General features: G+C 41.5%; 1 protein-coding gene across 1 annotated transcript in view; it reads right to left on the bottom strand.

Moving 5' to 3' along the window:
- The window catches only part of Gcfc2 (GC-rich sequence DNA-binding factor 2), a 38,177-nt gene that overhangs the window by 5,847 nt on the left and 17,200 nt on the right, over positions 1-15,130 (bottom strand). The window contains exons 7-14 of the mRNA XM_059258012.1: positions 14,033-14,156; positions 12,544-12,625; positions 12,005-12,117; positions 9,826-10,025; positions 7,743-7,893; positions 5,792-5,910; positions 3,442-3,518; positions 1,458-1,524 (exon numbers count right to left, since the gene is read on the bottom strand). Coding sequence (XP_059113995.1) covers positions 1,458-1,524; positions 3,442-3,518; positions 5,792-5,910; positions 7,743-7,893; positions 9,826-10,025; positions 12,005-12,117; positions 12,544-12,625; positions 14,033-14,156 — 933 coding nt within the window. The remainder of the gene's footprint in view (positions 1-1,457; positions 1,525-3,441; positions 3,519-5,791; positions 5,911-7,742; positions 7,894-9,825; positions 10,026-12,004; positions 12,118-12,543; positions 12,626-14,032; positions 14,157-15,130) is intronic.

Here is a 15,130-nt window from a genome sequence, read left to right as displayed (position 1 = left end):
CTCCAGGTAGATCAGTGTCCACTGTGACCCATCTTCTTACTGTCTAGGCCACTAAGTACAAGACTGTGGGTTGCCAGGATCAGAAAGCACCGTCAAGGCCAGTGCCAGTGTTAACGTGTGCCACTAGGAAGCCTGGCAATGCCAAGAACCTCACTGCTGACATGTAAAACAAGACAACCGGAGAGTCTACCGATAATAGAGGTGAAGTGCCCATAGTAAGATCTACAACAAATACTTGTATTTAGAGGGCTGAATTCAGACATTTCTGTGAACAGTGGTGAGAATTCTGGGTGCTGAATGACATTTGGGTTAGTAACATGCCACACTTCACAATGTCCCTGGCATCGCTGTCTGTCCCGGAAAGAATCTTTCCCGACCTGATCATGACACACATTCACTCACTGCACTGCACCTGCTCCTGCTAAGGACACTTGGGTTCTAATTCTCAAACACAATGGACATCTTCACTACCCCTAATGCCTTCTCATGGCACTTAATACTCATTTTCATCCCTGGCACATTTTCATTCCTTGAGGCACTAAGGTGCACCTGACGACCCAACTCCATTCCCCAGGCTCTCATCTAGTCTCCTCAGAACTTGTCACTCACGGCCACATACAGCCTATGCCTAAGTGACGTCAATCCTCAGCTCTGGCCTAGCCCCAGGACTTGGGACTTGGATGTTACCCGTACTGTGCTCCAGCTCCACAGTGCTGTGCAATCTACCACATCCAAACCACCTCAGTCTCTCCCAAGCCCGCCGCTCTTCCTGCATCTCCTACAAATGTCTAAGGATGGTACAGCACCAGGTGCCAACATCAGGCACTTGGCTGTGAAAAGCCTTGTGTCCTCACATGTCATTAGTCAGCCAAGAGTCCTTCTGGTGCTTCACCTGAAATGCCATTGTAACTGAGCTCCTTACCATATCAACCTCCACTCTGGCTTTAACTTTAGCTCGCTGACAAAGGGTAGCCGGATATGACCTGGGATCAAATTCAACCCAGTACTTCTTATGGAGGGTCCATAAGACAAGAACTGCTTTTCTATTTTTAAAGGACATTTAAAAATATTAAAAAACAAAACAGAGTAAGGCTGGGCATGGTGGCACATGTCTTTAATTTCAGTACATAGGAGGCAGAGGCAGGAAGGCCTATTATGAAATGTAAGGGCAGCCTGGTCTCCAAAGCAAGGACCAGGCAAGTCAGAACTATATAGTGAGACCATGTCTCAAAAAAAACAAAACAAACCCAACACAGAATATTTTTAATATGTGAAAATTATGTGATGTTCAAAGTTGAGTGCTGATAAGCACGGTTTATCCAAGCATAGCAAGTTCATTTGCTTACCTGCGGATAGCCTATTAGTTTTTGTACTGTAGTGGCAGAGTGGAGTTCAACACATGCTGTATGGATGCAAAGATTAATACAGGTACATTTTTGAAATAGTATTCTGCTTACCTTTAGCGCTCCCCAGAACTGTCTTTCTTGGAACTTTGAATGTGCTGACATTTTTCCTTCTTCAGAACTAATATGAAACACATGAGGAGGAGCGGGAAGGGAAGGAAGAGGGGAGAGTGGGGGAAGATACAAAGGATTATTATTCTTTCAGAGTAAAGTAAACCACAAAAATAGGACTTTTTGTTGTTTGCTTCTGTTTTGAATTCTATGTGTGTCTGTGTGTCTGTGTGTCTGTGTGTGGTTTGGGCACCTGAGTGCATTGCCTGCAGGGCTAGAAGAGGCCACTGAAGCCCCTGGAGTTATAGGCAGTTGTGTGCTGCCCGACCTGGGTGCTGGGGATCAAAACTCTAGTCCTCTGGAAGAGCATTACACCACCAAGTGATCTCTACAGCGCCCCCCCCTTTTTATTTTAAATTAAGCAACTAAACAACCTAAATGAAAAATGAATCAAGGCACTCTGATGGTATTTACCGAGAATTATAAATGCAACCACACTCAGCCAACAGTGAGTTTCTGCAAGTGTGTCTTGTAGATGATTGCCTTTGCACAGAATGGTATATCTGCCAGTTTGCTTATAATTTTATTGTTGGTAGATTACCATTCACATGCTGGTCAGTTACAAGACACCTGCATGCCTATTGTAAGAAAGTTACTTACATGGTGACATGAAATGACTTCAACTATGTACTAGTGAAAAAAGTACAAACTGCTTGTCCATGCTTATAATATACTTCATCTTATAGAGAAAGAGGGGGAAATAACAGTATAGCATATAAAAGATAAATGTCAAACTCTGCAGTTGGAACTCAAAGTAAGAGTAAATAAATCTTATTTAGGGAACTGGAGAAATAGTCCAGTGGTTAAGAGCACTTGTTGTCCTGTAGAGGACCTAGTTCAGTTCCCGGAACCCACAGTTGTGTGGTTCACAATGCCTGTAATTCTAGTTCCAGGGGATCCAATGCTCTCTTGTGACCTCTTCAGGCACCAGCACACATGTGTTACACATACATACACAAAGACAAATGCTCACAATACATAAATCTTAAAACCAAACCAAAACACCTTTTTCATTTGGAAGATACACTTGATTTTAGTCAAAAGGCTCAGAAGCGATTGCTTTAAATACAATCCACAAGCATAACTTGAACCATGTGAATGTGTTAATTACCTAAAACAGTACAAAAACAAAACTCACTGGGGCATAATTTTTATTTGCAGATCCTCTTCCTGACTCAAATAAATCAGGACTCTCCAAGTCGTCCCCTGACAACTTCCATCCTGGGAGTTATCATTGGGTAGCTACAGTTAGTTCACAAATCCTCACTACCAAGAAGGCTTTCTTGGCAAGTATATGACCATACACCAAGCCCTGTGTTTCCTAAGATGACCAGAGCTCACAGCTGCACCCAGGATGCTCTAGGCTGTGCTATGCTTCCTCTGTGCATGGCACTGCTCTCTTCTGAACAGTCTTCATCACTCTGCTGTCCTGTGGGGTAGCTATTGACTTCTCCCTCCTTGTACTGATGATAACAGCACAGTAAGGGCCAAAGGTCAAACAATCAAGAAATGGGGAAGCTAAGAATCTGTGCTCTTTACTTCTCTAGGCTACAACCTCTTGATGCTGGGGTAAGTTTAAAAACAAGAAACACTCAAATATGCAATGTCCCAGTGCTAAGCATCATATGTGGTACACAGGAGATTAGAGAAATGTTTGCTGAAATCAAATTGCATCTTAAAACAGTATGTGTACTTGCTCTAGAAAAGACTATAGTGTCTTTTGCTTTACATCCTTAAACAAATGCTTCTAATTCCAGCATGTGGGAGGTGGAGGCAGGAGCACACACAGAATGATGAGTTCAACTCTGCAGAAAGTTCAAGAACAGCTTGAGCTATATCAGGATGTATCTTATACCACCCTCCCCCTACCCCACCACCAAAAAAAAAAAAAGCTATTTTCAACAGTATAAAAATTAAGAGCTCTTACCTCTTTGGATATAGAGGAATAAAAACATCATCTTCTACTGACTTCTTAATTCTTACAACAACAGATTTAAGTAAATCCTATTTAAAAATTTGGAAAGCATCAGCAAGCCATAATTGGGAATACAGTAACCAAATCAAGTGATTTTAATAGTGCGCATTGTTCTGCAGTCAGAGCCAGCTGTTACACTACTGTGTGAAACTTAGGAGCTGCATGTGGTTGTCCCTAAATTACTTTCACTGCTATACTGCATTTTGTTGCACAAATACTACTCATTAGACACTTGATGGTTCCCTATTAGGCGGTCCATTATGCTTAATGATGCTATAAAACACCTAGCAGAAGTCTCTTGGTGTGTGTAAGAACAGTTTTAATAGGTATATACACTGAAATGGAATTGCTGGAATATGGCTCACGACCTTGTATTCAACTTCATCCAGAATGATGAACTTACTGGTAGTATCTGATACTAGAAAACAAGTGGTTGGGGAGATCATAGACCACAGGGGCAACCTCCCCACTATGGTTTAGCTAACGTATGTGGCCTCAAACTGTGGCTTAAATATTTATGTTTATATCCATAGACAAATGCTACTCAGCCTGTCTTAGCAGTAAATGGGGTGAATGCAGAGACCCGTGTGCTCAGCCCCAAACAGGACATTTATACGACTCCCTAATTTAAGGCTAAAGGAATGCTACAGAAGAGAGAATGTTAAGAATGTAAGAGCAGAAGACAGGGAGAAGAGATAGGAAATGCTATCTCCAGGAAATGGCACAGCCATGGCCAACAGGAGATCTGAGCAGCAGTGGCTATCTGCGCAAGACTGGGATGTCAAGAGCCAATCACGGATTGGGGAGGTCATGGGGTCCTATCCCTCCCTGATGAACTACTGTTAACTGATGGAATCTGGGGAGGGGCAGTTATTGGAGTCCATCAGCCTCCAATAGTCAGTTCCAAACCATAGCCGCACACAGTCCTGGTTAGAATCGGAGGGTCACAAAACAGAACATTAAGGTGTGGACCTAAGAAGGAACCTGTGGGAGAAGGGAGGGATGACAGGTAGAGGGGAGGTGGAAGAGGTGGGGGATGAGAGCAACAATGCAGTATATACACATGAAATAGTCAAAGGGCAAATTTAACCAATACAGAGAAAAACAAAAACAAAACAAGAGCAACAAAACTCAAGAGTGGGATCCCATTTGTAGTCTTCCTGCTGTGGAGGAGAAATCCTGTTTGCTTCCAAGCATGCTGGCACATGCCTGTAATGCCAACACAAGGCATGCAGATCTCTGTGATGCCAAGCCAGTCAGGGTTACACACTTTCCATCCTTACTACATCTTGTTTCTCTTGCTTGTTTTTTTTTTTTTTTCTCCTGTTTGCAAATCTGGGGAGTACAGTCCAATTTACTGTGCTTTAATCTTATTTTCCTGAAGAGCAGTGTGATGCTGGGCAGCTTCTCCTAAAGTACATCATTAAGCTATTTGTCTAAGTTTTTTTTTTTTTAAACTGGACCTGCCCTTTCCTTCTGAGTCTACAAGCCTTTCATAAAGTGTAGATGCAGGTCTTCGTTTGTTTGTCTATGTCCTTTAACACAGTAAATTCACTTCGGATAATTCACTTGGTTTGTATATCAACAATTATAAATGACGCAAATACTGAATTCAGTAATTCAGCTTAAGGATATTATATTATACCCATTTATTGGATGAAATAGTAGCTAAAGCCTCTCATAACTATACACATAAATACTCAGATCCGTTAGGATAATGGAGAATGATGGCTGAATCAGAATATCCAGCTCTAATTATCATGACTAAGATGAAGAGATGATGAGAGTTTAAAATAGTTCATGTATCAGCAACATCTCTATAGTGACGTATTGTTCTCATTCTTAGAAAGACTCCATATTTGAAAACTGAACTTGGCTTATACTACCAATAAAAAGATGCTGTATGTAGCACAATTTAAGTTGTTACATACCCTATATCAAGAATATTGTCCATAAATGTACAAATTAGGCAAATGTATTTTTCCATAAAAGCATATTGAACTAAATGAAATTTTCTTTTTCCACTTAATTATAAGTAACATATACTTTAGAGCCCTGTATCAATAGTTAAAACATCAAAAAGAAAACTCAAACTTTATTTTACTCCATCTTTTAAATACTTTGAATTCTGGCTTAGAAAGAAATATCACTTTCTAGGTAATATCTCCACACAAAAGAATCTGAGCTTGTATAAATTATTTTATTTACTTTTTGTGGTATTGGGGATTGAATTCAGGGTCCCACAAATACTAGGCAAGCGCTCTACCACTTCCCTAAACCCCAAATCTGCAGAAATCCTTACCTGTTTGCTTTTACTAACTTCCTTTTCAGAAGCAGACTGTTCAAAAACCAGTCTGCAGTGCGTTGTTAAACTTCTTGTCTGTGAGGTTGACAGGGGGTCCCAAATGAACTCCACAAAATCTGAAACACATTTCAGTGGTTACACAAGTTACTAGATGTACAAATAACCAAGGTCTTTTAACACAGCCTGTTCCACTCTTTCTTTACTGAGACTAAAATCCATGGCCAATCACGACATTTCCTCTGTGCATACACCCTCAATTTCTTTATCCTCCTTGGGTTTTGCTACACCTGTCAGGTTAACCCACAACCCTAGCTAAACTCACCTTCTCACTAAGTGTGCCTGCAGTCTGCAGCTAGAATGTAGCTTTAAAGAAAGGTATACCAAACTGATCCCCCCAAATTCAAGTGAGCCTCCGTGTCAGGCAGGAATGGCTTTCCCTGGCCTGCTTGCTTGCTGGTTGATTGTCCTCCTGGTTCTCTCTCTACTTCCTCCTTCTCCCCACCCTCACGAGCATGGATGCACATTCACATGTGTGAGTACCTGACTGTGTGCCTGTGTGAAGGAAGCTGCATGCTGATGGTTGCTAGTCAGCTAGCCAGCTTGCTATCGGGATCCACTGGATCCACCTTACCAGCACTTGGGATTACATGCCAGCCACCATGCCTACCAGGTTTTTAGGTGGGTTCTGGGGATCTGAACTCTGGTCCTCACTATTGAATCCAAGAGTTTGGAACACTGCACTGCCTCCCCAGGTCCAACAATCCCTAAGACCCTCTCCAGTACTGTCCACCTTTTAAAACAAAATTCCTCAAAGGACTGTCTAGATGTCTCCCTGGTATTTCTGGAATCCTCTCAATCAGACCTCGAACTCTCCATATAGTGGTGAGTGCATCTCTCAAGTTAAACAGGGCATTCTCATAGCTAACTCCAAAGGTTGATTCTAATTCTTCTGTGGCTACTGTCAACAACCACAACTGGGCCCTATCTTTCTCCTTGGAAATACTTTCTTTGCTTGGATTTTGGGACACTGTCCTCCTGGATCCTCTCTAGTCTCTGCTGGGTACTTGTCGCTTCTGTGACTTTTAAATGCTAAAAGGACCTCGGGACTCAGTCTGTTCCTTCTCATTCCTTCTTGCACTCACTTTCTTATTATTTCACATCACTTTGTGGCACTAAGTGCCATGAAAACACAGCTACCTCCTGCCTGAACTCCTGTGACACTCCACTTAGTGACAGGCACCCAATGCAACACGGCCCATCCCAGCTCTGCTGATCATGTCTGCTCTAAACTGCCTCCTTCAGATTCCCAATGCAGGAACAGGCAACCGAGTGGAAACCATGGAACCATTCTTACTGTGCTCTTGCTCCTGCCTCACAGTGGACCCTTTGGCACGCACTTGGGAGTGCTGTCTTCAGACACAGGATCAACCACTAGAGGGCCTGGGCCGCATACATCTCTAAGCTCCCTCCTCATGGGATGGCTGGCTCAAGCAGAAGAGTTGGGATTCTTTTGAAAGGAAAACTATCATTCAGAATGAATAACCATCTTCAAAGTTTAATGGACTACAAAACCCATTCTTTGGAATATGGTAGAAAGATTCTGATCAAATACTGTTTTAGTAAAAGAAGCCTTCAAGGACAGAAATAAAAGCACCAATAGCTGCTAGCAGCAAGTGCATGTGAAATATCGGTCTCTCAAAGAACAAGAAATGGAGAAGAAATGTAAGAAAAGGGGAAGAAATATATGTAACAAATATGGCAGTGTGCCACTAATAAACGACTCAGTGTGTCACCACTACTAGTGTGGACAGCCAACATCTGTGCAAATAAGCATTTTCCAACCAGGTTAATTACATTTGAAATCTACTGCTCTTTACTGCATACAGCATTTCCTTATGTCTCCAAACTTCTACAGGTGTATTTGTGACTCTAACAGAATCAAGATTACCTGTGAGGCGAGGAACAACCGTTTTGTTGATGACAGCGGACAGAATGTTTTGATCAGAATCATCTTCCTTCCTTGTATCGTCCATGCTGCTGTCTACAAACTCTGTTATGGATGTGAACCAAGGCATCTGGGTTAGACCCATGGAGTCCAGCTGTAAGACGAGATTATACAAGTTATACATTCTTAAACATGTGATTTTGTGTTAACTTTTCCCCTAAATCCCTAGAATTTTTCTAAGGCTCAAAGAGAATAATCACGTTTAACACTATGTATGTATCCCTAGACTACCAAGGTAAGGCAGGATGGCATGATGGCACAGCATTGAGGAAGAGTAACTAAAATCTGTGCTTTATGCATTCATCCATACAACAAAAACGCAGCAAAGGTCCACTGTTTGCCAGGACATTCAGACCAACAATGGCAGCCCTCTAGAGTGAAAAAAACTGTCTGAGTTAGGCATTTGGAATTGCTATGAGATTTACTGATGAAATTCACTCATCTGCCTTAAGTAAAATTTACCTCATTCCTTTCACTTCTCTTAAGAATACATGTATAATCTGCATGTGGCTTAGCTGACTAACCAATTAGCAAACAGAGATGGCTGTTACCACTTGAGTGTATGAATGAAATATCTCGAATGGTTAACCCCAGGTGCTGCCCACACAGCTCCCTACAGTTCTTAGAAATGACCTTGCTGTATCCTGGGAAAGATGGTATGGGCCTATGGAAGCCTGCAGACAGATGATTAAGACCAAGGGAGAGACACACTGCATCATTTATTCTGTGAACTCTCGGTGAGAGCTTTCCTTACAGACTATCGTTCTCTAGCATGCAGGATCCAGGCCTTCAGGTGTCTTCACAAGTGGAGGGTTAGAGCTTCTCAGTATGTTACTACTTCTTACTTTGTAACAGTGCTTTGCCAGGCTCACCCCAAATTTGGGTAACATCAACAGTCTTCTATATTTTATTTCTTCTTCCAAGTTAGCTACTTCTAGTGGCTTCCTAAAACACTACTTCCAAGTCCCTGAGATGACTCAGCACGTAAAGGCACTGCTACTAAGTCTGATGACCTAAGTTAGATCCTTGGGACTCACATGCTAGAGAGAACCAACACCCCTACAGTGTCCTCGGAACCCCACAAGCATGCCATGGCATGTGTGCACCTCGCCACACACACAAAGAAATGTAATAAAACATTTTTTCAAACTCCACATTACCTTCCCTGGATCACTTTCCATATTACTTTCAAACACTAGTTCTCAGCTCTGAATCCAGGTTTGCAGATCAGTGTACTCACCCCTGAACTGGCATCTCCCCCTCACTTTCAACCAAGTGTCCTACCAATCCTGCACACGCCCGAGGCCCCACTTACATGCCTCCTCCTCCTCCTTGTGTTCTGCTAACCTACTCTTCCCAGTTTGTCATATCCAACTTCATAATCCTCGGAACAGGTTTTAAAATCAAATTTACCAAACTTAATACTACATAATTCTGAGGGAGTTTTCACACATTATAAAAGTATTAAAAATGTTTGAATTACTGATATTTGGTTCTACTATGCCTTAGAATCAAGCTAGATGGCTGGGGATGTAGCTCAATGGTTCAGTGATTGTTTAGTAAACACAAGGCCCTGGGTTTCATCCCAACATGACAAAAAAGAAAAATTGTGTAAGAGTCCCGAGAAATGTAGTTCAGAGTATACATTTCTGGACAGTTGTTTCAAGGCTCTAAATTTTACCTACAACCGTAAGGGTAAACAGTTTTGTTTTTTATTTTTTTAATGATGTTCATTTACGTGTGTGTGTGTGTGTGTGTGTGTGTGTGTGTGTGTGTGTGTGTCTGTGCATGTGTGCATATGTGTTATGGCATGGCGTGTGTGAGGGCCAGAGAACAACTTGTGGAATCTAGTTCTCTCCATCACATGGGTTGCAGAGTCCGAACTCAGGTCATAAGCCTTGGCAGCAAGCACCTTTACTAAGCAATCCTGGCAGGCTGAAGTTGTGACATTTTATAGTTAACCTGACAGCCAGGGCACACAAATAGCTGACATGACCAGGACAGTCACATGTTAAAGCATTGATACCTTAAGAGGATTCCAATCAAGCAACTGAACTCGTATCAGGGGACTTAAAAGCTTTGGTAAGCAGAGACCAATAAAGGCTTCGTAGTAGGAATCAGGAAACTTTTCTCGCCACTGCTGAAATTTCAATAAAATATTCTGGACGTTACAAAAATCATCATGCACATCTTCAAAAACTTTCTTACAATCTTGTAAAATGCCACCTGCAAACAAAGTAAGTCTCTTTATGTTATGCATTGTAAGCCTATTTCCTTACCAACAGTTATAAGTTACTACCTAACCAAATGGGCTGGAAACTTTCATACTTCATATATTCATTGTATTTAAAAAGTCACTCTAGTAACAAAAGTGATAATGTGGACACTAATAAAGCCTACAACACTAATAAAGCCTACAATGTATTAGTCCCTGTGTATATGCCAAAATATCATACGTTATTATCTCATCTCATTACCAGAGCATCCTCCCATTAAGGCAGATGAACCCACTGATTTAAACAAAACCAGCAAGCAAAGGATACTGAACTGAGGCGGGCAAGGAAAAAGCCCCTTTCCATTGAGTCTAGTGAGCAGCAAAGCCCAGAATCTTTGAGCTGCACTATGAATTTTCTCGGGTCACCTCTCAGCAAGGCATAGACAGGCCACAGAATGGGAGAAAAGCTTAACCAACTGTTTTCAGGCATGGGGTTAGAATCCAGAATTCACAAGGAACCACAGAGATTAAAAATCAAGGAAATAAAACTGCCAATCAACAAATGAGCTAATAACTGAACACTTTCAAAAGAAACACAAAAGGCCAATAACAATTTTGAAGCTGCTCAACATCCCTAGTCATCAAGGAAGCACAAATTAAAACTACTTTGAGATCGTGCCTCACTCTAGTCAGAAAGGCCATCAAGAAACCCAGCAGCAAATGCTGGAGAAGATGTGGTTAAAGAGAAACCTTATTCACGGTCAGTGAGAGTAAAAATTAACACAGCCATGATGGCATTCAGTCTGGAGGTTCCTCAAAAAATTAAGAATCAGTGACCCAGCTATTTTATTCCTGAGCACATACCCAAAGAACCCCATACCCTATCACAGAGCTATCTGCACATCCTTGTTTTCTGATGCTCTATGAGAAAGGAAATGGAGCCAACCAAGATGTGGGCCAACACATGAACTGATACTGAGAATCTGGTACATATATAACTTAGAATACTATTCAATGCTAAAGAAAAATGAAATCACAAAATCTGCAGGAAATGGATTGACTTAGAATGTATAATATTGAGAGGTCACCTAATATCAGAAAGAAAAACATTTCATGTTCTTCCTCCTCTGCAGCTCGTAGCCTATACTGCATACAAGTCTCTAAGTGTAGGTACCGTGTAGCAAGTAGAAAGGAGACTAAGAAAGGGTAATATTAGGGGATAGAAATACAGGGAGAGGGCATACAGTCATGAAAGAGGCTCTAAAGCTACTTGCTTTTCTAGTTACAGTTCTGTCATAGTTTTTTCCTGTGTGTGTGTGTGTGTGTGTGTGTGTGTGTGTGTGTGTGTGTGTACATACATGGTGGACAGGTAAATAAAAGTGTAGCAGGAAGGATGACCAGCCCAAGTATTAGTAGCCTGTCCTCAAGTCAAGATCCAACGTCTGTCAACAGTACTAGGAGAGTCCTCCCCACTGCTCTAGGACAGGCACATGGGTCCTTCTTAGTCTGCCCAACAGGAGCATGTTACCTCTGCATAAACTGTCCTTACACAACTGGAAGAACACAATGTAACCGATAATGCAGGTGCAGAACCCCAGGAGGCTCCAGGCTAACTGTGGAGTTCACTGCCATGCAGTCGGGAACTTGGTTTAATTTAATGTGGCTTCATGATGCTTTTAATCTGAGCTCATTACAATAGAGTGATTTTTTTTAAAAGGTGGCTTTACTAAATTCGGTTGTTTTAAATTACGAATGGTAACATAGGAGGAAAGCAATGTGGCCAAAATGCTGGCTTGTGACCCAGGAGGCTGCAGAGAGCCCGGGTGCCAGAGCACTCACACCGTCCTCCGGTGGGAGCAAGTCTGATGCAGACAATGTTTTCATTTTTCTTCAATTCTCCTGTCTTAGTAATATAGATTGAAAGGCAGCCACAACAAAGCCTTCCTCACTATTTCAACACTTCAAAATAGGTTAGACCTTGGCAATTGACCTTGGCATTTTTGGAAGTTGGTCATCTCTGCAGAAGACAGCTCATCGTCACTAGAAGTCCCCTCCTGATGGTCACAGTTGCCAGAGAGCGCCCTTGCTTGTCTTCTCTGCGTCCTGCATTGCCATAAAATAAACCAAAAGCAAGAGTTCTTGTGGAAAACACTTAAAAAACAATGTTATTGTTCTCACAACACCATACTGACATCATTTTATGTAACTATTTCAGACAGTTTGTTCCTTAGTTTCTTTGGTTCTTATGTTCAGCTTAGATCATTCTCTGAGCCAAGGCTTCTTAAAGGGAGTGCAACTAGTTAGAAGTGGTTTCTAGTTCAAAGCAACTCACCTAACCAAGGCCTCCTCACCACTTCTGCCCTAAGTCCCCAGTATGCCTCAACAACAGTGAGGCCAACTGAACTCAGCTCTGGTTTCACATTGTTCTTGAAAACAGCGTGTCGGGCTGGGGTGACTGTCTCACAAAGCTAATTCTACTGAAAGAGTGAAAGTGCTTGCTCAGTGTAAGTCTTCACTTTGTACAGATACCTTCGAGCTTTAATCTCGTCTAAAATCCGTTGATCCTTTTCGTCTAGAGCCAAGCTTCCATTCGATGATGTCTCAGCGTTGCCTGTTAATTCACAAAACAGCTTTGTACTACAGTCTCAAAACAGTGAATCACTGAAGCTATAGGTAATATCATGAAGTATATGTGTGTATAAATATATATAAGAACACCTAATGTGCTCAAAATGTCCATTTTGTCATGCAGTGGAACTTCAATGTCCATTACCTATCAGTGTTAAGAGCTACCAAGCCTGCTGGCCTAAACATCTGTACCTTGCTGGTGTGTGCATTTTCTTTCCTCTCACTCTTTTATTTTTTCTTTTCTAGCAATGTACACCGTTTCCTCCATAGTGATATACTAGAGATAGTTACACTGCCAACATCTTACTTACACTATGTATGGCCTGCTTCATTTCAGCATGTTCTACTGTTTATGACTGACCAAATACAGGAGCCCGGCAGTCACTTTGTTCTTCCCTGTCACCTACATGGGACCTCATTAGCCAAAGCAGCTCAAGCTACTGCAGCTGCAGTGTGGTGTGAGGACGTGGAATGGCCATTCCTTACCAACTCTGCCGAGACCCATCAGTCTGCGCAGGCCTTCAACTACAGAGCTGGACGGCTGGAAAGTCCTTTCAAACCACTCTGCTCATTTAATGGCATGTAACTACTCTGTGTCAAGGGCGCTGGGAAGAGGGTTCAGCAGTTAAGAGCACTGAGTGTTTTTCTAGATGACCAAGTTTCACTTCTAAGCACCCACATGGCAGCTCATAACTGTCTGTAAGGCCAGTCCCAGGGGATCTTACGCCCTTCTGATCTCTGAACAGTCCTGCTCATGTGTAATGTACTTAGATATGCTCACATACACATACTTAGAAAAATAAATACTTAAAAACAAATTCTGTCTCAAATGTTTATGTGACTGGAAATTCTAATGTTTATTTTTTAACCTTAAACAAGGTATACTGAAACTCTTCCTTGAGATGTTAGGTTTGGGTGGAGGGTCAGTGTGAAAATACAGAAAAAGCTTTTGTACTGGCTAGTTTTATGTCAACTTGATACAAGTTGAAGTCACCAGAGAGGAGGGCGCCTCAACTGAGAAAATGTCTCCATAAGATCTGGCTATAGGCAATCCTTTAGGGCATTTTCTTAATTAGTGATTGATGGGGATGGTGTCACCCCTGGGTTGGTGGTCCTGGGTTCTATAGAAAAGCAGGCTGAGCAAGTCATGGGAAACAAGCCAAGGTTCCTGACCTACCTGCTTTTGATGATGAACTGTTGTATGGAACTGTGAGGAAAATAAACCCTTTCCTCCCTGACTTGCTTTGGTCACAGTGTTTCATCACAGCAATATAATTCTAACTAGAATAGCTTTCTTTTTTTTTTTTAAAAATACAGAACTAAAAATATTTTTATTTTCCAGATGGCAATCTAGCTTAGCAAATGATAATGGAACATAAAAACCACTAACGTGATAATTGTTGCATATAGGATGATTCACATTTTAACTCATCTTGCCTGCGTTTCAAAAGTGCTTCTGATCGTTTTAAAAGCAATGTGTGCATGGATGATTCTAGTTCCTCAATGTTGATAATCTGAAACACACAAGTAACATTCTGCAGTTTATCAATAATGAATTATAAAAAAGGCATTATTTGTAATCACATGCATACATTAAATTCTTGAACAAATAATTCCAATATTAGAGCAAGTATCACAGATTATGAAACCAGATGGTACAGAGTCAGGAGCATGTGCATGAGAGATAGGTAAAAGGAAGGATCCTTCTTGGACAGAGTGGAGGAAATGAGAGGACAGGTATCAAGGAGATACTAGAAGCTGGTAAAGTCTGAAAAACTGAGTGGGGGCTGGGATGCAGCTGAGCGGTAGAGTGTCTGCCTAGCATGTGAAAGGCCCTGGGTCTGAGCCCCGGCTCGAGAATAAACTTCACAAAATGGAAGAGAGTCACTAGGAACAGATAATGGGCTTTGCTACAGAAATATGTGACTAGATGTAACTGGAATCCTACTTCTTAAGAGAGCAGTTGATTCAATCCAGTGTCCCACAGCTGCTTCCGGGGAACAGCTATAGCAACCCCATGTAGTTTGGTAGGATTTTAACAGTGTAATTCAAAGATAAATGAAGAAAAAAATTAGACTAAAAACACCACAGAAAATACGCATCAACTGACAATTAACATGTAGAGGACACAATATTTCACGGATAGAATAGATATGGAAAGTAGAACTTTATTTTTTAACTGTCTTTTTTCTTTTGAAGTTCTGTGGTTTAAATAATGTTCCTTGTAAAAAGGTAATAGAGGATCCCAATGTCAGGATTGAGTACGCACAAAACACAATGTGTAAAGTAAAAGATTTAAAAATCTTGTAGTGTAAGAATTTTAAAACATACAAGCATCAAACAAACAAACAAAACCCTGTAAATTTTAGATCAAATTGGATAAGCATTAAAAATTAAAAATCAGGGCCAGAGAGATGGCTCGGTGGTTAAGAACACTGGCTGCTCATCCAGAGATCCCCAGTTTAGTTCCCAGCAACCACATGGCAAC

Source organism: Peromyscus eremicus, chromosome 3, assembly GCF_949786415.1.
Source record: "Peromyscus eremicus chromosome 3, PerEre_H2_v1, whole genome shotgun sequence".
NCBI lineage: Eukaryota > Metazoa > Chordata > Mammalia > Rodentia > Cricetidae > Peromyscus > Peromyscus eremicus.
Note: the sequence above shows the minus strand (reverse complement) of the source record. Positions and strands in the feature narration are given on the sequence as shown.